Consider the following 26,150-nt stretch of genomic DNA (forward strand, 5'->3'; position numbering starts at 1 on the left):
ATTTCAAATTGTGATACACCAACACAATGAAACACTAGTTGCTTATAAGGAACAAAGTATGAAACATTTTCTAGAATATATTGTTAAATAAAAAATGTAAGATGTTTAAGACTATGTAGGCAAAGGTGTAAAGAATTGTGGGTTATATATGTATATATGTTTATATAACACTTACAAACATGTGGAAATACATAAAAGAAACTGATAATCATAGTTACTCTGAAGAGGCATTTAGGAGACTGGAGTTCGGGGTGGAAGAGAGATTTACCTTATACTTTTATAAATGTTTTTACTGTTTGCCTTTTTGACATATATATACCTCACTTTTTCTACGATGAGAAAACAATATTTAAACTTGGTGTGTTTCAAACTTCTAGGACTACCACAATGTAGTAAAAGAATTAGCATTTATTTTTATGAAATTACTATCAGCTGTCTTAAAGAAATTGTGAAGAATAGGAGAGGGGCCATGAGAGCTGAGAACAGACTGAAAGGAACTAAGAGTGAAAACAGGGAGACCGATCCTAAGGCCATTGCAATAACCCAGGGAAGAGCGATGGTAACTTGGTCTTTGGTGGTCACCATGGAGGTAGTGAAAAATGAGCAGCATGGGGAGAAATAGACTGGAGATATGGATGTAGACATAGATGCATAATATCACAAAGAGGTCACATTTTATTGACAACTGAATCTCTATACAGTTTTATACAAATTAAAAATGGATAATATTAACTCTACAAAGCCTATTAACATTTACTTAAAGTTATTTCAACAAGTTTTGTAGATTTTGTGCTATGTAATTTAGTGAATATTGCAAACACAAAGTCACTTAACACCACTTCAGTTAAAAGTATCAGCTTAAACACAGACACACAAATACACATACACACACACAATCAATCAAACACTACTATTTCAAATTCAGAAGATCCTAACCAATTTACATAATAAATACTGCTTTTAAAAACAGAGGTAAGGAATTTAGGTTAAAAAGCTGTTGCTTGAATTTTTTTTAACTTAGATCCAGGAAACGTCAGCTAATTGAGAATTTTAAGACCAATATATTTTGTTGACATTGGATGTGACTGCTTCATAGTTAATACTACATATAACACAAAATCATAATTTCAGGTTGTTAAAACAATGACTTCCTTGCTAGTTTGAACCATAGCTTTATAGCTCTAGAGAAACATGTTAACTATTTACAAAAATATGATTCTTTCTGATTCAAATTAAAAATATAGAAACACTAATACAATGTTACTTCAAATAATTAAGAACTTTTAGGGGCCAGCCCAGTGGCATAGTGGTTAAGTTCACACACTCCACTTTGGCACCCCAGGGTTCACAGGTTTGGATCCCAAGTGTGGACACCATGCATCAAGCCATGCTGTGGTGGCATCCCACATACAAAATAGAGGAAGATTGTCACACACATTAGCTCAGGGCCCATCTTCCTCACCAAAAAAAGAGAAGAAGAAGAAGAACTTTTATCTGTTGGCCAAGTTATCCCCAGTAACTTTCCCATAATAATAAAGGGAATGCATTTCACCACTTATGAAGGTAGATCTGGGCCATAGTCCTGTTTCTGTCATGAACTAGCAATGTGAAGGTGGGCTCATTGGTTTCCTGAGCGTTTTGTTTCCTCAACTATACAAATGGAAGAAGTTTGGTTAAGGTAGCCTGAAAGAGACTTTTCCACTCACAAAGACATTAGGTAAGCTTGAAACCCCCCGTTTTGGGAAGACATTTAGGGTGTAGTAAGAAATATATTTTTTAAAAGGAGATAGACTCTTTTTTCTTACCTAGGCAATACCATAATTCTGAACTATTCTATACTGTTGTTCAGAAAATATTTTGCACATGGAATATCAGCCTAATGACTAATACTATTAAAAAGTCTGCAAATGAAGTATCAAACAATAGAAATGTTTAAAACCTTTAAAAGATTTGTAATATTTGAGTTGAAAAAGTACGACATCACTACCAGTTGGAATATCCTAACTTTGAATTTTAAGAGCTAAGAATCTGAGCAGAGGCAAAACTGACTGAGATTACACCATTCAAGCCATTCTGTTAGAGGTGTAATTGATGCACACCAATTGAAAAGTAAATACTTTGAAATACTATCAAGAAAGCGAAGTTAATCAAAACTGGTTCTCACAGAAAAGATGCTTCCTTCCATCAAAACACCAGACAAAAACACATTACCTTGAATGAAATGAATAAGAATAAATAAAGCCATCATGACTGAAAATGTTCTTTGATCCAGCATGTTTTTTCAGTTCCAATGATGCAGGTACATGCTGCCCTTGTCTCATTGGTTCTTCTTCTCTGTCCTCATCACAAGGGTACCTTCACAGGTTTCTACTCAGCCATTAGAAGAGACAGAGTAGTGAGCTGTAGAAACCTACTCACGGGTTTCACAGGATGCTGTTCCATGTATCTTACAAACTCTCCTTGTCTCAAAGTTACAAGGAAAATCATTCCAGGCCCATTTGTCTTGAGCACTTACAAGGACAACACAGTTTTCTTTCTGATAGTTGTTGGGTTCACCCTCATGCCAGAATCTGAAATGAAAAAAATTGCATGTCTGTGTGTGTGTCTGTGGGGGGGGGGGGGGGGTATGTAGGTCAGGGGACAATGCAGAGAAAATGCCCCTAGTGAAAAATTTTCAGCTGCACTGTCCAATACAAGTATAGTAGTAGACTAATACAGAGGTTATTCATCACACAGTGCTCTGTTCTGAATAAGCATTTTTATACAAGTATACTCCATCTCGAAATGAATTCTGCTTGCTACCTTCTTCTCACCTTTGCCTATAAAGCTCTTCCATCTGGTCAGTATACTCACACTATATGTGGGTTAAATGGTGTCTTGTCCACCCAGTGCCACTGGCCTTCAGGGTTCTCATTCGTAAGTCCCAGGAAATATGGAAATCGTCTATCCAAAAATTGAAGAATAAAGTTCTGCATAAAAAATGTAAATTCTTATAAATATATCTGCATCTATTATGTGATAGCTGTTTTGTTAGGAAAAGAAGGAAGAGGTCAAATAGATTACTAGTTAAGCACAAAAGCGTTGGCATCAGACAGATCTGTTTTCATATCCTATCTCTGCTATTTATTGTGTAATATTAATAAGTGCTTTAATCGCACCAAACCCCGGTTCTCATCTCCAAAAGGGACACTTCCACTACTTCATAGTTCCTGTGAAGATTAAGTGAGATCATATTTGCAAACCACTTAGCACAATGTTTAATATGATCTGATTTTTAGGAACTTTTGTTTTTAAAATTGCTTTCTTTGTGTATTTCATTAAATTCCATTTTATTCAAAAAGCCAGTGAACCTATATATTGCCAAGCCATGAAAACAGAATCCTCCAGGAAACCCTGCCGACCATGAAAAGAGTAGAATCAGGGTCATGGTACATATATGGAAATATATTACATGAGGAAATAAATTTCAGTTTTTGAAGAATTTAATTTACCTTAAGATGTTTTTTATTTAGAATTAGAACCATACATCTGAATTATTTTTCCTATACTATATCCTGAGAAGCTATTTCAGTCCTGATTAACTATTCCTTTGTTCACTTACTCACAACATTTATCAAGACCTACCCAGTTTGCCTAGCAGTACACAGGACATTGGCAACGCAAAGATGAGTGAGGCGTGGCCCCAGCCCCCTTGCAAAGTAGAAGCCATTAGAAGAGACAGAGTAGTGAGCAGACGACTGCAGTACACTGAAGTAAGTGCCGTGATCGCACTGTGCACAGAGCACCATGAAAGTACCTCCAACTTAGAGTAGGAAAGGTGGAGCAGGGAAGGTGGTCAGGGTAGTTTTCTGGAGGAAATAACACGTGAATCAAATCCGGAAAGACAGTAGAAGTTGGCCAGATGAAGAAAAATGAGAGAGGAAGGTAAGGCTTTCCAGGGAGGAGGAAGAGATGAAGTAAAGGCACAGCGGCAGAGCAGGGAAATTCCTCTTTCTTTGCAAAGAGATTCAAACCAACAGAGAAGCTAATGTGAGCCTCCAACCGACCTGCTCAGCTTCCGTGCTGATAGTAGCCAAATGAGCCCCCATCCCTGTACAGTTCCTGTCACTCTCGGCCCATGTCTTGTTGTCATTAAGAGGAAAGCAGCGGTTGGACTGGAAGGATCTCCAGCCAACAGCACAACAGTTCCAGGTGCTCTCTCACGTGAAAATTGAAACGAAAATTAGTTACAAAGGAGCGTTTCATCTGTCACAGACTGCACGACTATTCTACAACTTGATGTCCAATTAACATGTGTAGGAATCATACCACGATTACCAAGAGCATTCCGTTCCTCCTTTTAAAAAATTCTGAAAATCACATTTCTAAATATCCTGTAAACAAAAGCGTCTGAATCACATAATAACTATGATAAAATTACAAGGTATTCTCTTAGAAAACATGATCGTCTTTCAATGTCCCTACATCTACTTACTTTTATATTTAAAGTATTTCTATAACAAAGCCTTTTGCAGGACATTTTATGGAAGGGGGCAAAGAACCTGCTAAAACTCTCAAGCATTTCCCCACTCTCCGAAATAAGACTTTACAAGTTCCAAAGTAATCAGAGAGATAAACACACTTCAGCAAAACTATATATTCTAGAAGGAAACAGTCCTTACGGTATGTCTGAATCAAAAGAAAATAGAATTAAACTAATGATATGTTTTGGATGACAAAAATTGGCCCATAAATGTGTTCTTATATTCTCCCGTTATAAAGCTGATTACAGTCATGAGACATAATCCCGTTTCAATTCACTGGGGTTCACTTTCGTGCCAGAGTCTAGTCTTACGTTCTTTTAATCTCTGCTGGTTTACTACTGATATTCTTCAAGTCCAATTATGAATTTGAATAGAAACGGAAATAAGAAAGAAATTTTCTTATGCTCTCTGCAGTCTGTACCTTTCAGTTCTGATTTCTCTCTGATGCATGTCAGCTTCTTGGGGTGCTCTGGAAGCTGGAACACTCTCATGCTTCTCTTGCAGTGTACAAAGTTGCGATGAGTCACTGTCAAGGAGGGAAAAAAGTGTTTCTTTTTCCTATATAACCACTTAGTTGGAGAAATGAGGGCCTGCCCCTTTAACCTTTCTCCTGCCCTAATAGTTAAGACCCCCTACATTCTCTTTTCTTACTACACCGTTCCTTTGTTCCAGCTCCAGGTGAATTAATTGGAAGCAATTGTTGAAAATTAACACTTTTATTATTGTATTGTCCATTTTGCACTTTATGGGGGTGCTTTGAAAATCTTTATGTGCACGTGCTTTTAAGGATATTTTTCTACCAGAATTTGTGTTAAAGTGGAGATTTTTGGTGAACACTGGGATAGTTCTGCAAAGTTTTACGAGCCTTATACATTTATTTATCTTTTAAATATTTTTATTTTGAAATGTAACCAAATGTTAAGGGAAAAACATAAATGTACACTTTATCCAATTATTGTAAAGTGACCACTTCAGGTAATAACTACCCAGCTCAAGAAACAGGACATTGACAACACCCCAGGTGGTCTTCACGTCCCAAATGCAACCCAGTCCTTCTCTCTTAAAGGTAACTACATCATGGCTTCTAAAGTAATCACTTTGTGCTTTGCTCCACAATTTTACAACTTAATAACATATCCCTAAACCATATAGATCAGATTTGCCTGCTTTTGAACTTTACATAAATGAAATAATGTACCATGTATTCTTTTGGTTCTGTCTTTTGCTCAGCATTGCTTCTGAAATTTTTCCATGTTGTTACATGCAACTATAAGCACTCATTTTCATTGCTGTAAAGTGATCTATTGTCTTACTGCACTAAAATGTATTTCTCTATTCTTCTGGTAGTTATTTGCATTGTTTCCAGTGTGTGGCTCTTGTGAGCTATGCTGCTGTGAGCATTTTTGACCATGCATCCCAGGGCACAGAAGCATGCATTTCTGTCGGGTATACTCCTAGGAGTGGAATTGCTGGTAATAGGATATACATATTGTCAACTGTGATTATGGCAAACTTTTCCAAAGTGATCGTGCTGCTTTACACTTTCACCAGCACTAATTCATCGGAAGTCCAGTTGCTCCACAGCATCATAAATACTTGGTACTGCCAGACTTTTTCATTGTTGCCATCCTAGTATGTTTGCAAACGGTATTTCGTGGTGAATTGGATTTGCATCTCTTTGAAAACAAATGAAGTTGACTCCTTTTTATATGTTTATGAGACATTTCATTTTCTCTTTTCTATAGTGCCTATTTCAAGACTTTGCCCATTTTTCTGTTGTATTGTTTTTCCTATTGATTGAAAGAGTTTATATATTCTTTACACTAATCTTTTATTAATTATATGCATTACAAACATTTCCTATGCTGTTTTCACTCTTAGTGGTATCTTTTGTTGTACAGTAATTCTTACTTTAATTTAGTATAATTTTTCAATGTTCTCTTTATTTGCTAGCACTTTTTGTGACTTGTTTAAGAAATCATTCCCTGCCTCAAGATCGTGAAGCCATTGTCCATTTATCTTCTTTATGGGTAATCAATAATCTCTACCACAGTAATTGAACAAAACTGTTCTTTCCCTATAACTCTGCAGTATCCCCTTCTGCTTTATATAAAGAGTTCATATGTGCAGAATCTGTAACTGAGCTCTCTATTCTTCTCCTCTGGTCTATTTGTCTATACTTGTACCTTGTACCTATACTTGTACCTACTTGTACCTAGACTACATTGCTGTAATTATAGTAACTTTATACAAGGCCTCAATATGAGAAAGAACAAGTTTTCCCTGACACAAGGTGACACCATCAAAGAATAGAGGGTCAAGTATGTAGCTCTGAATTTTAATCCAAGGCACTATAGATTGATATGTTGGGGAAAATCAAGGTCATAAAAGGTTTACAAAAACTTTATGAAATTTTGGGGGGAATATAATTCAAGGAGAGTTCCACTTTTGCCAATAACTTACCCAAACAACTTGTAATAAAACAGACACTGAGAACTGGGATGAACACAATGGCAATGACCCAAGGGATCCACTGGGAATGGCAGACTCCTTCTACCAGGACACAGAGAAGGACAAATAAGTTATCCCCTCCTCAGCCACAAGAACTAGGGAAGCTAATACTACCAAGAAGCATGCTAAATATGACGTCATCCAAGATATTTTAGGGCTAGAGGAGTGTTTAAAGATTTCCCATGAACAAATCAATTTTACGGCTTACTGATAAATAAATAAATAAATAAGAAAAATGTGAACAATTTTTTGTTTCTTTGCAATTGAAAAAGCTTTTTATAAGGAAGACACAAAACCTCCCCAAAATCATGAAAAATTGACAATTTGGGTACATAAATAAAACTTCTATATAACAAAGAATGTTAAAACACAAGGAACGCATGAAAGAAAAATCTTGTCACAATACTACTATCCAGACTTTATAAAGAATTATAAAAATCAGTTAGGAAGCTGAGCAAAATTTGAAAAATTTGTTGAAAATTTAATTTGTTGAAATTATAAATGGTCATTAAACAAATGAGAGTATGCTTAACCAGGGAAATGTAATCTATAATATTATGGTATGATTTTTCACTCATCAGATTTTAAAAAGTAAATTGAAAATACCTAGTGTTGACAAGGCCAGAGGGAAATAAGCACTCTTGGTGAGGAAATAAAGGCTGCTGTTGAACTGTAAATTAAAAAGCCTTTTAGATCAAGTTAACAGCATTTATCAATTTTTAAATGCACTATATTTGTCACAATAATTTGAATTGTAGGAATCTATCTTATAGAAATAACTGAACTTATTTATATAAAAGAATATTCACTGCACTACTTTTGGAAATAGAAAAAAAAAACCACTGGAAACTAGCACTTGAATGGATTAGCAGACATCTGGTCCTGTCCAAATAATTCATAAGACATTTGGTTCACACCAAAAGGTCCTTGATATTTGGTCCTGTCCAAAATGTCCGTAAGACATTTGATCCATAAGACATTTTGTCCTTGCGAAAAGGTCCATGACATTTGGTCCTGTCCAAAATATCCATGAGCATATTTGGTCCAAATGGTTTTGGACAGGACTAAATATCAAAGATGTTTTGGCATGGACCAAATGTCTTATGAACACTTTGAACAGGACCGAATGTCCTGAAAGTCTTGCCTGTGTATTATTAATAGTAGAAATTCTAAATTATGTTGAATCCATATGTTCGAATTCAATATAGGTATTAAAATAATCATGTATGTCAGTATGTACTGACATAAAAATTCTCCAAGACATTTTGTTACATAAAAAAGTGTTTTTTAGGACCATTGTAAGTTGTGGTCCCATTGAAGTTTGCCATGGAAGAGTGATGAAATGAAGCAAAACTTTAATCTAAAATTACATATATTTGAATTTTTCTATATATTTCTCAAAAATATTATTTAATGTTCTCATAATACAAATCCATTTGAGTCAATTAAGTAAAACACAAATGGGATAAAGTCAGAGCCTCTGGTACACTCTTAGCCTTAGCCAGTGTGTTTTCTATATCTATCTTCTCTCTCTACCCTTTAAAAGAATCTTCCCAAATTACTCCATTTCCTTCCATCTTATTTCTCTTATATATACTTTATCTCCTCTCTTGGCCCAGTTTACAGTTTATAAAGAAGTTGCTGTTACCCAACATATTTGAATCTATCTATGGCCCTCCCCTTCACCCAAATCAACCCCATTTCCTTCCCCTCCTCCTCTCCATCATCATCATCTTCAATCCTCACAACTACCATCAACTCATATTTTTAAATCTTAGTTTCTATCTCCCTCTTCAAAATTGAAAGGAAAGTACTCACGTTTATTTTGAGGTTCTTCTTGCCCCATTGTGTGTTAACTCTCTTGTTGTCCAGTGGTTGGGAAGACCAGAAGCTTCTTAATTTTTTTCCCCAGAGTATATTTCTGTGAATAAGGAAATATATTCAGAAATACTTGAGATTGAACATTAATCTTACCTACTCTGGTGAAATTAGAAACTTCTAAATATAAAAGACTTAACCAAAAGAAGAAGTCTTTTTAAAGATTGAGGTTTCCTTTGATTCAATCTGGGAGATGGAGCAAAGAAAAAAAGAAATTGAGAAAGCAATGCTCAAAAATAGAAATTTCCATAAGTATGTTGAGATCACTGCATGATGTGGAATTTCCCAATTTGTTTTAGTCATTCAAACAAAAAATTCAATAATGCCTTAAAAGAATAATCACGATGCTTAATAAAAGTTTAATAAATATTCCCTCTTCTTTCTTTTTTCCTGTATATTGTATTTTCAAAGGCAGTTATATTGTGCAAGATGGCAAAAGGCAATGTGAACAATGAGCAAAAGCTTTTGATATACACAGTGTACATACGTTGTAAGTAAAGACACAAAAAGTTTGCTTTGGAGTTGATTAAACACCAAAATCTTCCCAGCTGAGAGAAAATAGTCTTGTCAAGTCAAAGGAAAAGAAAATGTAACATTCTGTGATAAAGACACCATTGGAGTCCCTGACTTCATTTACAGGACTGTCATGGACTAAATGTTTTGTTCCCCACCACCACCACCACCATGCTGGTGCTCTGATCTCAGACTTCCAAGCCTCCAGAACCACAAGAAAGAAATGTCTGTCATTTAAGCCACTCAGTCTATGACATTTTGTTATAGCAGCCTGAGATGACAACATAAGTACCTACCGCTTAGAGATTCTTCTTAAATTCTAGCTTCCAGAATATGACCCTTTCCCTGCATTCTCCTTTAAGCTACAATATTACTTTAAGTGTGTGTGTAGTGATCTTGAATGAAATACTACTTTGCTATGTTAGTTAAGCTGGGAGTGGGAAGTAAAGTTATAAATTTGACAACACATATATATTCCAACACTATCACAACCAAAAGTATTCTCACAGCAACAATAGCACTTATCCACAAAACCTCATAACCAACTCTAAAAACTAGATCTTTGCCTAAAGTAAGATTTATTCTTTATCAAAAAGATCCAGGACTCCTAGAGGATATATGAACCCTGCTTAGAACAGGAAAAAAATAAACTAGATGTGGCATATTCTGTGTTCCCCAAAAACAATCATAACTTCAAAAACATGAGAGAAACTCTGCTCTAAAAAGTTCTCTGAGCTGTATAAGAAGCTGTGTTCGAGAAATAGTTAAGATTACAAAAAAGACAACATGAAAATGAGCAAAATCTCTATTAACTTTTGTTGTGGAGTTGAAGAAGAGGTGACAGAGCTGTTGATTAAATCCTAAGATCTTCCTAGATAAGAGAAAACAGGCTTGTTAAGGCAAAGGTGGAGGAAATGTGAAATTCTGTGGTAAAGACACAATCTTTGTCAAAAGTAAAATGTACTAAAAGGTAAAGTGGTTAACTCGTGTCAAAACTAACTATAGAGGAACCATTTTAAAAATAGAACTTGAGCTGCCTTTCCAGAGAAACTGCCTTGTTGTCTTGAACCTTGGACTGGGCCAAACCTTTGGACTGGGCCAAAATGCCAGTTGTTTTACAAGCAATTGTTTTTAGAAGTCAGCAGGAGAGTGGACATTCTGATCACAAAGACTGATGGTTGTGGACTTTCTGAAGTTAGAATCAATAGTCAGTCAATGTCTAGCCAAGACTATCTTGCTGCCTCCAACTCCAATTAAAATTCTTTGTAATGCAAATCTCTCTTCTTTGCCTTTAAAAGTCCCTGACTTTGGGGCCAGCCCAGTGGCATAGCAGTTAAGTTCACATGCTCCACCTCAGTGGCCCCGGGGATGGCTGGTTTGGATCCCAGGTGTAGACCTATGCACCAAGTATCCCACATATAATGTAGAGGAAGATGGGCATGGATGTTAGCTCAGGGCCAATCTTTCTCAGCAAAAAAGAGGAGGATTATCTGTGGATGTTACCTCAGGGTTAATCTTCCTCAAAAAAGAAAAGCGTCCCTGACTTTTACTCCCTAGCAGAACACTATTTGGGTTTCTACCTGAATCTTTTCTCCCTGAATTGTAATTCTTTGATTCCCAAATAAACACTTTGCTTCTTAAACTGGTTTCTATTTTTGAAGGTTAAAACTTGCAAGGACAAGTTTAAATAATTTTAATGTAAATACAATTTACTTTTAATATGATGATTAATTAGAACTATTTGAATGTATAAAATCCATGAATTCACAATGATTCAAAAAAGAAGTAATTTATATTTATAAATATAAATTATGAATAAAAATTAGAGGCCTTGTTTATTTTTAACTGATTTTAGTAAAGAAAGAAATTATTATGGAAGTGATGTCAGAATCATGGCAGAGTGAGTTGTTCCCTTTGTCTCTCTCTTTTAAATTACAACTAAATGGACGTCCATTAACCAGTAGAGGATTCCCTACACAACCCAACAGGATGCCTGAGAGATCTACACTACCATACATCTGAAGGTGGGTGGACTGGACCCCTGGAAAGCAGTAAAACTAAGGGAGTAGACCCATTCCCCTCCCCAGTGGCAGTGATCCAAGTCACAGAACCTCACACAGCAGCTGGCAGGACTATGGGTAGAGGCAGGGGCAGCTGGCCACATGGAAACACTTTAAGAGTGGTAATCCAGCCCTTGGGTGCATCCACCTGCTGTGGCAGCCCCATCCATGCAAATGTTCCCCACCTAGTGGAGGCAGTTCAGCCCACATGAAGGCACCTTGGGAGCTGAGCACAGTGGCTGGCCCACATGAAGTCACCCTGCCTGCTGAATGCAGTGACCAGCCCACGTGAAGTTGCCCTGCCCACGCTAGTGTGACCTGCCTGCCAAGCACAGTGGCCCTGCCCACGTGAGTGCAACCTGCTGAGCAGCTGCAGCCAGCCCACACAAACATAGAGCAGCCTGACTGGCACAACTACAAGCAGACAGGGCAAGAACAGAAAACACAGCCCCTGCTCCCTGACCCCAGTGGTGGCAGATGGAATCGGCAAGCAGACACTACCACAAATGTGCTGGCAGAGGATCAATTCAACAAACAAAATCAAGACCTACAGTAACACCGCAGAACAGAAGGATAATGACAGCTCTCCAGAAACCAAACCTGAAGTCACAGAAGATTACAATCTAAATGACAGAGAATTCAAAATAGCTGTCATAAAGAAACTCAACAAATTACAAGAAAACTCAGAAAGACAGTTCGATGAGCTCAAGAATGAAATTAATGAACAGAAGGAATACTTCACCAAAGAGATTGAAGTCCTTAAAAAAAAACCATACAGAAATTCTGAATATGAAGAACATAATTAATGAGATAAAAAATAATGTAGAAGGCATAAAAAATAGAGCAGAACTTGTGGAGGAGAGGATTAGTGACCAAGAAGATAAACACCTAGAAATGTTTCTGATGGAGGAGGAGAGAGAACTATTTTTTTTCAAATGAGGAAATTATTTGAGAAATATCTGACTTAATTAGGAAAAGTAACATAAAGATTATGGATATCCCAGAGGGATAAGAGAGGGAGAAAGGATCAGAGAGCTTGTTCAAAGAAATAATGACTGGGAATTTCCCAAACCTGGGGAAGAAACTAAACATACAAGTACATGAAGCCAACAGAACTCCTAATTACATTAATGCAAAAAAACCTTCTCCAAAGCATATATTGAAACTGTCAAAAGCCAGTGACAAAAAAATATTAAGGGAAACAAGGCAGAAGAACATAACCTTCAAAGGAACCCCTATCAGGCTTTCAGCAGATTTCTCAGCAGAAACCTTAAAAAAAAAAAAAAAAAAAGAAATTATTATGTTACGTACCTTAATACATGTGAGTGTTTGTTTTTTCCAGTAAGAGTATTTGTATTTCCAAGCATAGGTATTTCCTTGTTTTGTTTTGTAAAACTAAATAATGGACACCAGAAATTATAAAACAAGTAATCCTGGGAAAAAGTCAATTCTGTACCAACAACAGGAAAGAATAATATACATCAGTTGTTACATTTAATAACTAGGTGAAAAAGGAAGCCAAGAGTTCATACAAAGTAACTGAGTAGAAACACAGATAATTGAGGAAAATGAAAAATAGAGAAATATATTCTAAACAAAAGAACAAGACAAGACTCCAGAAACAGAACTTAGTGAAATGGATATAAGTGATTTACCTGTTAAAGTGTTCAAAATGTGGTCATAAGATGCTTACTGAAGTTAAGAGAACAATGCATGAACAAAGTGAGAATTTCAACAAAGAGATAGAAAATATAAGAAAATACCAAACAGAAGCCACAGAGTTGAAGGATACAATAACTGAACGAAAAAATTCAGTACAGGGGCTCAACAGCAGACTAGATCAAGTGGAAGAAATGTTCAGTGAACTCAAAGACAGGGTAGTGGAATTCATCTAATCAGAGGAGCAAAAAGAAAAAAGAATCAAAAGAATGAAGATGGTTTAAGGCAATTATAGGACACCAACAAGCAGACCAATTTTACTTTGTAGAGATCCTGGAAGGAGAAGAAAGAGAGAATGGGGTAGAAAGTTCATTTGAATAAATAATGGCTGAAAACTTCCCTAATCTGGAGAAGGAACCTGGCTCAGATCCAGGAAGCCCCAAAAGTTCCAAACAAGATGAATACCAACAGACCCACACCAAGACACATTATAATTAAACTGTCAAAAGTTAAAGACAAGGAGAGAATCTTAAAAGCAGCAAGAGAAAAACAACTTGTGACATACAAGCAAACCCCTATAAGACTATCAGCAGATTTTTCACCAGAAACTTTGCAGACCAGAAGGGAGGGGCATGATATATTCAAAGTGCTGAAAGAAAAAAATTGCCAACCAAGGATACTCTACCCAGCAAAGCTGCCCTTCAGAACTGAAGGACAGATAAAGAGTTTTCCAGACAAGCAAAAGTTAAAAGTGTTCATCATCACCAGACTGGCCTTACAAGAAGGGTTAAAGGACCTTCTTCAAGCTGAAATGAAAAGACACTAATTAGTAACATGAAAACTTATGAATGTATAAATCTCACTGATAAAGGTAAATATATAGTTAAATCCAGAATACTCTAATGTTGTAATGGTGGTGGGTAAATCACTTATAAATCTAGTATGAAAGCTAAAAGACAAAAGTATGAAAAGTAACTATAGCTACAATAATATTGTAGTTTTGTATTCTTAATGGATAAAAAAGGTAAAAAGATGTAAATTATGACATCAAAAACATAAAATGTGGGGAGGCGGGTAAAAATGTAGAGCTTTGGGCTGGGTTCAGACTTAGTTATTAACAGCTTGAAATAGACTGTTCCAAGTATATGTTGTTTTATGTAAGCATCTTGGTAACCACAAAGCAAAAACCTACAGTAGATACACAAAAGGTAAAGAGAAAGGAATCTAATCATGCCCCTACATAAAATCATCAGATCACTAAGGAGAAGAACAAAGGAACAAAGGAATTACAAAAGAGCCAGAAAACAGTTAACAAAATGGCAATAAGTCCATACTTATCAATAATTACTTCAAATAAAATGGACTAAATTCTCTAATCAAAAGACATGGAGTGGCTATATGGATGAAAAAACAAGACCCAACAATGTACTGCCTACAAGAGACTCACTTCAGCTTCAAGGACACACAAAAACTGAAAGTGAATTGACGGAAAAAGATATTCTACACAAATGGAAACCAAAAGAGAGCAAAGGTAGCTATATCTAAATCAGACAAAACAGACTTTAATATGAAGACTTCAATACAAAGAATGTCGTTATATGATGATCAAGTGGTCAACCCAACAAGAAAATATAACATTTATAAATCTGTATGCAACAAATATAGGGAAGCACATAAATATATAAAGCAAATGTTAATAAACCTGAAGGGAGAAATAGACAGCAATACAATTATAGTAGGAGACTTCAATACCCCACTTTCAAAAGAGGATATGTCATCCAGACAGAAAAATCAATAAGGAAATATTGGTCTTAAACTACATATTAGACCAGATGGACTTTATGTATATTACAGAATGTTCCCTCCAACAGGAACAAAATACGCATTCCTCTCAAGGGCACATGGAACATTCTCCAGGATAGACCATATGCTAGGCCACAAAACAAGTCAATAAATTTAAGAAGATTTAAATCATATCAAGCATCTTTTTTGACAGCAATGGTATGAAACTAGAAACCAATTAGAAGAAGAAAACTGGAAAATTCGCAAATATGTGGAGATTAAACAACATGCTACTGAGCAACCAACGAATTAAGGAGAAATAAAAAGACAAATCAAAAAGTACCTTGAGACAAATGAAAAAGGAATACAACATATGAAAACTTGTGAGATGCAGCAAAAGCAGTTCTAAGAAGGAAGTTCATATCAATAAATGCCTACATGATAAAAAATATATATATTATTTCTTTGAAGTAAAAGCAAGAACAAAAAAAGACAACATCCTTTTAAAAGATGACATGAAAATCAAATCAGGTTACTAAATTCATGAAGACATAGGTCAGACAACTCTTTCAAATAAGCAAACTAACTTGCAGCAACCAAGCCCAGAAACGGAGACCAGTCTATGGAATATAAACCTGAGAAGTTTGATAGATTGAGGATAATCTACTCAAAATTTCACAATGCATCGCAAAGTCTGTTAGTTAAGAAAATTCTAACCTGCCCATTCTTTTCGGCTGTGTAATCCCCTCCACACCCTAAGTTTCTGGGTTTTGCCATTTTCCCTTTAATGGCCTTTGTCAAAGACTCTTCCATAGTATCTTACAGGTGAATTATTGCTCTGAAGTGCAAGAAACATTTCAGCCTCAAATCTTGTGTCAAAATTTAGCAAAGAAACAATTCTTTTGCCTTCAGAGTTTTTGGACTCGTCCTTATCATAGAACCTTAATAAGATATATAGAAAATAAAAATAACAGAGAAATTCCTGATGAAGAAACCAGGGCCAGGAAGGAGATGGAAACAAAAACTTATCACTAATTAGTCACAAATATTTAGTGAGAATCTACTATGTGCAAAGCACTATGTAGGTTGTGGGAATATAGCAGGGAACATGGCATTTCAGTGATTTCACAACATACTCGTTATGTGCCAGGACTTTTCCAGGCACTGGAGAAAGGGCAGTGGGAAAAATAGGTAAAAATTACCTGTCCTCTTGGTGCTGATATTGCATTAAGGAAAATTGACTTTCGACAATTACTTATATATCTGATGAGAATTACCCAGAAGTAATTACTGGGTAATAATAAAGAAAAATGGGAGAACATAGCCCAGTCTGGGGACAGAGTAGAGATGCAGAGTGAGGAAAGAAGTCCCCCTGGAGGAAAGGATGACCTAGAAGATGAGTAGAAATTGTCCCACTATGTCCCACCATGTGCCACCACGTGCTGGGAGACTTAGAAAGAGGGAATACAATGCTCAAGGGTGCATACTAGGGTTCCTTTCAAATATGACAGAGACTTAGTATTTTACAAGTTATTTGCTTCTATCTTTGTTCTAAGATAATGCTATGAAAAGTTAATACATAAAAATGACAAACCAGTGCTCACAGACTCAAAATATTTTAAAAGACCAAGCATCAAGAAAGGATGCTAAACTCTTCTAGAGAGAAAAAATACAGATGTCCTCAAAAGAAAGAAATGAAATTGGTATTTGACTTCTCACCAATGTAACTGGGTTTGAGAAATAAATGAAATTACACTTTCATAGGTCACCAGGGCTGTGTTTCCTCACCTCAGGGAAGGCCTGTGGCACAGGGCCAAGAAGAAAAAGTTCCTTGTAACAAGCAGTATCCCCTTCTCCCTTTTGTTTTCCAGAAGATGGAGATTCTTGGACTGACTAGGCTAGAGGACAGATAAAGAGATAGAGGAGAGCTTTCCAAACTCTTAGATGTGAACAAAAGTTGTCACATTCCAATAATACTAAGAACTTGTACTCTATACCCTGACAGGTCCCCAAAAGTGGATAGGCCTCAGAGAAGAAAAACTGTTTAGTTCACCTAGAGAAGCTAGACTGTTGTCACAGGAAATCTGATGTCACACCTCACCCAGAGCCCACATAGACTTGAACAATGGGGCAATCAGTGGTGACCCTGAGGCACTGAAGATTAGGAGTCCTTCCGTTGGCTAGACAGCACATAAGCCTCCTGGATTCTCCTGCAATTGCAATGAGGAGAATGCAGCCCTAGGATGACTGAGATTGAGTTTCCTACCAGGTTGGAGCAACAGTCTTAGAATCAGATTTTTTTTTAACTTAAAAAATGTGAAATTTCTTGCACACCTAAGATTGTAGACAAAGAGTCATACCAACTGCAACAAAGAGAATGGCACAGGATACAAGAAACAGTAGATACAAACCAGGAGAGCCAGGATGGGCAGTCCTTGGATGACAAATCTGAAGAGGCCTAGAGATCAGTGAGTCCAGTACGGAGCAGCAGAAGAAGGGCTCCGGGAATACCAGATTAAGGCTGAACACCAAGTAAGAGACAAATTGGAAGGATTTAAGAATGAGGATATAACAGAAACAGATTACCCAAGAAAAGGTAATTAACAATACTAGGAAAAAATGTTATATGAAAAAGTAGGGTCCAATTAGAAAGCAAAGTAAAATGTGGCTTAAGTTAAAATAATTTATGGGATCTAAGCAAACAGAATCCATTTGACCTTAGTAATAGAAGCAATCTCCTCTTAACAAATCAGAATGGAGACATGGGACCCACAGGGAAGGAAACATAATCTTCCACAATTTCTTGGCCTAAAAGAGTCATGATCATGTAAAAGTTCATTGGCTACAGTTAGCCTGTCCACAAAACACGGGCACCTAATCATGGCTGTAGTATAGAATGCAAGTGTTAAAGCCTTGACAAACTAAAATTAAAAGTGTGGCTGACAAAAGGTAGGAAGTAAAAGTGAGAAGAAAGGTGAGAGGAATGTAAAGAGCAACCATCCTCATTTTAATAGAGATGTAACAAAAAATAAATGGACATAAATATTCTTTGGAGTCACAAAAGTAACCAATAAATTAATAACAGTAATAATAATCATCATATAATTATCAAGATTTAGAAGAGGTGAAAATAGAAGGGGAAGTAAAAAAAATTAGTGGAGCAAGGAGTACTGGATTGTAATGTTCAGAAATAGAGATATAAGTATTATTTCGAGTCATGGGGAAAAAAAAATCACCAGAACTTAAAAAAAAAAAAACAGCTAAAACAATTTACTTCTGCACAGTAGAGTTAGGGCAGAGAAGGATGATGTGAGAGACTGTTGCTTTTCATCGTGAACTCTTTTATCTGTTTGAATTGCCTTCTTGTGCATATTTTATTTGACGATAGACATTTACAATTTCAGAGTTTGCATTGTTTTTTTTACTATTCCATACTACCAATATTGGCAAAGATATATAAATCAGTACAAGTGATTAGAGAATTACAATGGCAAAAGCTAGCCCCTCTGAGTGCATTAAAGCAAAGGAATAAGAATGAAGAATCAATTGTACAATGTCCAGAAAGCATATCTAACTCAGCCATGGTTGAAGATGCTGTCGGTCTCTGAGGAAGTCAATCTCCGCAGCCAGGACTCACTGCAGGAGAATGTTAAAGCCACTGGTCATACTTGAAATCAGATGAATAACAGCACTGAGAGTCCTGATAATAGATGATTTTAAGTACAGAGAACAGTCAGAGGAGGGGATCAGGAAAGATAGGATTGTGTGTCAGCTGAGCAGTTTCAGCACAGGGTCCAAAACCCAGCAAGAGACCAAAGTCATAGACAGAAAAACTGAGGCAGAAACCTAATCATTTTAAGTGGGTCAAAAATGGACGTATTTGGGGGTAATATGATGATAGGGTAAAGAATTTCAAAATTCGTAGGTAATGCAAGTACCTCACGCTATAGATATCGTCTATTCAGTAGCAAAATTAATTTCAGCCCTACAAATGAGAAGAGTTGACATCCTTTCTGATTTCTCAAGTCAACTCAAAAACTAAGCAAGTCTAAGTTTGTAGTAGGTTAACATTGGTGAATACAGCTGGAAGAGGCTGGAGAAGGGAGCGGAGGACAAGTATGAATGCTTTGTAGACTGATTCCTAACAAGGTGGTCTTACAAGTTGTCTCTGATTTATTATCCAGATCTTTGGATTGTTAGTGTGTCTCCCATCCCACCCCCAAAACCTCTTGGTCAAAAAAAAAGTTAATACAAGTAACCTAAGCAATACACCTGGGAGAATATGAGTACCAGCTGATGCTAGCTATAACCATGGAGCATTATGAAAAACATACCTCTAAAGCTGTAATAGTGAACATTTGTTGGTATGCTAAGCACTGTTCTAAGCACTGAACAGAAATTAACTTGCTTAATGTTCACAAAATGACGTAACTATTGTTTCTCCCCCTTTACAAACAACATATCCAAGTCTTTGAAAAGTTGAAAACTTGTCTGAGCTCCCGTGGAAAGTATGCTAAAACTGGAATTCAGATCTAGGTAACACGGCGCTCAAGCCTATACTGTTAACCACTAGGCGGTATTCCTCAGAGAAAAGAAGGACTTTTTTTCAGGTAAAGAGCCACTGATAAACACTAGCTGGCAGGTGAATTAAAAACAAAGACTACATGGAATAAGACATATCTAGTATGGAAAGCATGAGTGGACTACACTAAAAAAGGAGTCTGTGCAAGAGGCAGAGAGAGGAAAGACGTATATTAACTACAATGGTAATGAAACTAGCACAGGCAAACAGGATGACAACTAGCAGCAATCCAATGACTCAGTGGGGACCTACAGCTTCCTGTTTTGGCGGAGCAAGTAAAGAACACTGAGGTAATGTGCTTCTCAGAGGTCAGACAGGCTAGAGTAAACCGGAAATGTTTACAAGTGAATGTGTCTAGACCAACAGTAAAGATCTGCTTTTATTCCTGTGAGTGCAGCTGACCCATCCTAGAGGTCAAACTGTGTTCAAGAACATTAACCAAAGAGCTTTCTTCAAGTAGGGTAGACAGCATCCATACTTCCAGGCAACTGACTGGGTTTATATACAGAAAGACAAAATCCTTAGTAAACAGAAATTAGACGCTTACATCTATATTTCTTTGATAGTCAAGGGCATACTTTACTTTCCTTTTAAGGTTATGCTCTTCCCCCAAACCACTATATTTTTAGATTTCATTCTAATATTCCTCAGGTTGTCATTGTCCTACTTCTTGTTTTCCATTTGACCTGTGTATTATGTTAAGTCTTTTCATTTGCAAATAATAAAAATAAGCCTACTAAAAACTGCTAAAGAAAAAAATTTATAAGAAGGCTGTTCATGCATTTCACAGAATCCAAGAAGTTGTTGAACAACCAGGCTTCCCCAACAGCTTGAATCAAGGTAGCTTGGGGAATCTCAGCCACAAGTGTATGTGGATCTTAAAGCTAGGGCTCTGCCGTCAACAAGGTTTGATTCCTAAAACACATGCCTTATGTCTCTCTGAGAGAGAGAATCTGATTTTTATAGCTTAGACCAAGTATGGCCAAAGGAGGACAGAGTCAGGTAATCACAAATGTGATTACTAAGCTCTCTGGGGACAAATCCCAAAAGAAATGAAATAGTAGAGAACTGAGGAGAATAGCCCTAAACTTCCTATCTCATCCCAGCATTTTTCCTTATGCAAAATCTTCTTAGAAATGGGTGAAAGTTACAATCAGCTCATTACTTAGATACAGGGTACCTTGGTCAGATTTTTGAGATGACATAAAGTGGAGCGGAAAGGCTAACCTTCCTATGACCAGGGTCAGGAATCAAAATCTCAAAAGTTTAGACAGGTGGACCAAAAGTAACAAGAAGCAACCGAACATGAAAGAATATTAAAAGTTGTATTTGTGTCCAGACGTATAATTGTTATGGTAAGCAGTGGTTTGAGGAAACATCCTTAACACACTGGAGGCTGGGGCTCTGCTACCATTTCCTACCCAAAATTGAATTGACTTGATCTCCAGTTCACAAATGCTATGGAGATAGTGATGGTTTTATATAAAAATTACAAAGCAGAAAATTATTTTCATTATTCATTAAATATATATGTCATATTTATATAGTCAGAATTTATTCTTTCCTATAAGAGAAAAACATTAGATAACCAAGAAGGCTTACCTTAACCTCTTGCACATTCTTATTATTAGCCAATTGGACAAAGGACAGCATAAAGTCTTTCAGGGAGTAATTAAACACTGGATCATACATGTCCTTAATTTATGACAATTTATTTTATTGGATTTTATTGAAGTGTGGTCCAATTTTAACTTTATAATTCACTTCAATTTTTAAAAAAACAACTCTAAATTACAACCATAAACACCAAATTATTGGAAAACAAACAAACAAAAATCTCAATAAACACATTGTTTTCTATATATACTCACCTTGGTATTATGTTATAAATACCTCAGAATCTTCTGCTTGGATCATTTTATGCCAAGTGCAATGAAAATGTTTAGATAATTAAGGATTCTCAGTTTCATCAAGTTATACCTTTCTCCTTATAAATGTTTTATAATTGATAATGAAAAACAAAATCAACTATTTGCACCCTAAATATGCCCCATTTTAAGCCTCAGAGGTACCAACTAAATTACAGAAATACCTCAATTTCAGAAAGCAAAAAAACAAAATCAGATTTAAAAAACAAAATTTGCCTGATTCATGGAAAGCCGATAGAACAGGGATTATTTCAGAGAACATTAAGAGTTTCTCCGTAAGATTCAAAAGCAAAAGCTTGGAAAAACATTTGAGTAATTCATTTGCTTAGCAAAATTTTTCAGTCCCAGTTATAAGACAGGCATTGGGGGGACAGAGATTAACACCAAATGGTCACTGCCATCAGGGGTCATCTGGTCAACATGAACATTATTCCACTTGGACTTATTGCATTTCAAAAGTCTCTGACCAGTAGCGGGGTCAAGGTTTAGGAGAATCAATGTCAAAAGCTCTCATAATTTTTATTCTAAAATTTGTGTGTCTAAATTTCCTCTCCTCCTGAGTAGAGTGTCATGCGTGCTTATGATTGAAAATGTTTTAATATTTTAAAGAGAGAAATAATATTTATCTATTTTTTTATTCATTCTAGAAATACAAATATAAATCCTTATTTTTCCAAGCCAGAGCATTACTTAAATTTTCGAAGAATTAAGTCCTCATATCTCTACTCGAAAGCTTCATAGTGATCCAAAATTCAGAATGTCCAAAAAGAAACTCTTGGTTCCCCACCTAAGATATTCTCATTTTGTAGGCTTCCACATATCCAGAAGACAAAAGTTTTTAAGGATAAATTGAAATCATGTCCTTCCTCAACTCCAAAGCTTCCATTGGCTTCCTATTTTGCCCAGATTAGCATTTCAAAATCCTTATCGTGGCCTACAAAGCATCATATGATGTGGCTCCTCTACCTCACTGACCTTCTCCCTGCAAATGCACCTCCGTCCACACTGGCCTCTCGTTTTAAACATTCTCAAACTTCAGAGTTTTGGCCTCACAATTGCTTAGCCTGGACTCTTATCCTCAGATACCTGCCTGGCTCAATTTTTCTCTTCCATGAGGTTGTTGCTCAAATGTCACCATAACAGGAAGGCTTCTCTAAACACCTTACGTAAATTAATATCCCATCATCACTCTCTATTTCTTTATCCTGTTCTTATGTTTCTCCAAAGCACTTATCATATGATGTACAATTTATTCTTTATTTGTTTATTTACTGCTTCTTCCCATTAGAATAAAATGTATATGTGAACAGGAACTCTGTTTTTTCACTACTTTATCCCTACCTAGGAGAAAACTTGGCATACAATAGGTTTTGCAATATGTGCTTCTGAATGAGTAATAAGTGAGGCATTCAGTTGGACATAATTTGTATTGACAATGTTTGTTTGTTTTATGAATTACATGTTAAACTCTACATTGTCATACATGCTTAAGCCTCTAACTTCTCCAGTCTACAGTAGTGTTTCCCAAACAGATATATCCCATAACACTATTGTGGGAGTTATTTGTAAGTGTGCCACAAAAAAATTAGTTGGAAAAACCCTGCATATCCCACTTTGGAGATTCACAATGCATGTTATCATGTAAGGAAGACTCCTGAGATTTCATAAAGAAATCTTTTGAAAGTTGAATAAGACAGGATTCTGAAACTAATTTGAGTTGTGAACACTTTTTTCCTTGGCATATCCATGTGGTAAATGCATCCCATGGAGCTGTTTTTAACAAACCACCAGAGCTTTGTTCATATGGTCTAGGTTAGGCCATCAGTTTCCCAAGCAGGGAGCACTCAGATATCCTGGTGAGTTCAGCACTGAGCTCCAGTGATGGTTACAGCCATTCAAGAACCAATCTACTCCCTTCTCAGTTGATCAGGAAACTCATAAAGAAGAGTCAAGCAATCTTAGTCATTAAGTTGAAGTTGTGGAGAAATGACAAACACCTCATTTATATTACAGATTTGTAGGAAAAAAGTTGGCTCACTTCCTCCCACTCACAAGTAATCTAGCCTCTTGTAAATGAAATGTGCTGAAGGTTTATTATATTCTATTGACCATATGGGGAATTGAGGGCTTATTCTCCTTTTAGCCATCTTCTTCATCTCAGAAAACAAATGACATAAACAGGAAGCCCTTTGCACAACTCTGAATGGCACTTATAACAAGAGAATGCATGCCTCAGAGAAACCATATTGCCTTAAAAGAAGAAATTTCTAATAATCTTGATTTATTTAAAGCCCTTGGCCCCCAGTACTAACAATAGAGTTAAGTCCTAACCTAATGTGCCTTTCACTGGAGTATTTCTGAAAACTTATTTTCTACGTGTGATAGCTCAACTTCCCCAGTGAATGTTTTCAGAACTTTTATATGCTAATCCCATAGTTCACATCATTCCTGCCCTCTTATGCTATAGAAGAGAATAGCTGGTGAACACGTGCACAAGATACCAGTCACCATAAAATTATGGAGACAGAAGTTCAAGCTAGGGCCGAAAGATAGACATGAATCTGCTGGAGATATTGGGCAAGTCTCTATTATGTGAAATAAAACAATTCACGTGAAAATCTTAGTATTTTAGGAAACACTCATGAAATATTCAGTTTCACACTCACTGTGGTATCTCATATCAATTATATTGTCTCACTAGTAAAAACTGAGGTAAGAAGAATCCCACTTTAGCAGCTTTTTACAGAAGTATGACCAAAAAACTTACACAACACAGAACACCAACACAGTCTTCACCGCATCTTACTGCAAATTGGAACTTTATCAACTCTCTTTAACTTGACATGGGCTCTGTGAATTTTAGTACAGAGGTGGAGGTGGGAACTGAGACCCTTCCCTAGGGAATAAATGAGAATTCACTGGTGGCACCTAGAGATCATGCCTTCAATTTGGTTTTTCCTGGCTCCAAGTTGAATGGCCGAATGGCATCAAGAACCAAAGCAATATGCAGAAGGATAGGAACACCTCAATTTTGACAGCTTAAAGCAATTTTATAAGGAAAAAACTACTGTAAAATGAAAATATTTTTAAGTGCTCCAGAAAAAAGCTATTTGATACTACACCTACTGATAGCCGCTTTGCACAGTCATAGAAAACTGTTCCCACACATGAGCATCCACCCTAAAACAGCAAGTGATAATCAATAGTTTTGGAGAGCTATCTGAGACCATCGTTGGGGATGATTTTAGCACTAGGAAGTAAGATGTGAGGAAAGAATTAATGTTAATGCTGATAAAAACAGATTTGCATCACAATTTTAACTACTGCAATGTCAGTCCTGAATTTGAGTTAAAGGTATCAGTATGAATCTATAAGATATTTAACTGAACACTGAGCATTTTAACACCATGAGTGTGGTCTTGAAATGCTATTTCCCACTAAGAGAAAGCTGGGCTTCTTATAAAAATGGATGATTTCACATCTGAGGCAAAAAATGTAGAAGATGAACCTGGAACAATACCAAATAGCAAGGAAGCTATCGAATACTTCTGGAGTCATGTCAAAAATACTCAGAAGTCAACTTTAAGAGTCTTCTTAAGGCCAATGATGATACTATTGGAGCTTCAATATGAATAATAATTCCAGTGGATTGGCACTCATCAAAGATCTTTAAATGCCTGAGTTCATAATAATACTATAAGCACTAGTTGTCCACTTTGCAAGAGTTATAGAGAACAAATTCAATTAACTTGATAATCAGAAAATAAATTGAAAGAATCAAGAACATATCCTGCCTTTCCTAGATGAAATGCCATCAGGTAACCAAATAGTATTGAGAGGAAGCATCTCTTAATAAAAGTATCCCAGCTGATAAATGACAAAGAAATGACACAATTATATCACCGTTTTGGAATCCCCGATGAATTAATGGATCTAGGCACTGAGCATCCAATGGCCACTAGCATCACAAAAAGAGAGAAACTGTGATGAGTATACAGGAGTCGTGCAGCTGCTTGGTAATGATATTCTGACTGATGAAAGAAAGTCATAACATTATTCAAGTTGAATAGAATGATGACTTTTTATAGAACTAAAAAAAAGAGAGGCAAAAAGAACTGCTAAATAGAGACACACTACAACAATCACAAACACAGATATTTCTTACCCCCACAAGCTCATGACAGCCTTCAGTCTTCAAAGAGCTTCTCAGAGTTTGTCCTTCTTGTTGTTCTTCCTAAGATCCATGATTTGTTCTTATTTCTATAGTTTCTGTGGCATTAATTTTGGCAAGGGAGTCATGTTAGTTTGCCAACTTGACCCAAAACAAGCTTTTTTGAACTAACATAGTTGTTCAGTAAACCTGACCCTTAAACGCATGGGTTGTTTATTTTTTTAATTTTATTCTGAACTTTGAGTTTGTAATCGTTCTATTGGGTTTTCCTCTTTCGCTGTTCCCCAAAAGCGGATTCATTCCTTTGAAATAAAGGCATCCAACCATTTTTTGTCATTTGTTCAAGTGATTAAATCCCTCATGATTCTGTGGTTGGACCCACAATTCCAAATTCTGAGACAAGCAACTTTAGCTGAAAGTTATGTTCATAGCCACCTTGAGGCCATATGATGAGAGGAAGACTCCAGAATCCTGTGGATAGATCCCATGAGCCCAAGAGGTTCTTTTCTCTGCAGTTCTCTTTTTGGGGCAGAATATGAGTCA

The 26,150-nt window shown here is 36.4% G+C and overlaps 1 protein-coding gene across 1 annotated transcript; it reads right to left on the bottom strand.

Moving 5' to 3' along the window:
• Nucleotides 1-657: 657 nt before the first annotated feature.
• CLEC4D (C-type lectin domain family 4 member D) lies at nucleotides 658-25,705 on the bottom strand. The gene is made up of 7 exons (XM_070619029.1): nucleotides 25,602-25,705; nucleotides 8,853-8,955; nucleotides 6,987-7,076; nucleotides 4,945-5,049; nucleotides 4,047-4,198; nucleotides 2,854-2,969; nucleotides 658-2,570 (listed from the first exon to the last, which is right to left on the bottom strand). Exons 2-7 carry the CDS (start codon nucleotides 8,878-8,880, stop codon nucleotides 2,411-2,413), a joined length of 651 nt encoding a protein of 216 aa, XP_070475130.1. The 5' UTR covers nucleotides 8,881-8,955; nucleotides 25,602-25,705; the 3' UTR covers nucleotides 658-2,410.
• Nucleotides 25,706-26,150: the final 445 nt, after the last annotated feature.

The sequence above is a fragment of the Equus przewalskii genome, chromosome 5, assembly GCF_037783145.1.
Source record: "Equus przewalskii isolate Varuska chromosome 5, EquPr2, whole genome shotgun sequence".
In the NCBI taxonomy this organism is placed as follows: Eukaryota; Metazoa; Chordata; class Mammalia; order Perissodactyla; family Equidae; genus Equus; species Equus przewalskii.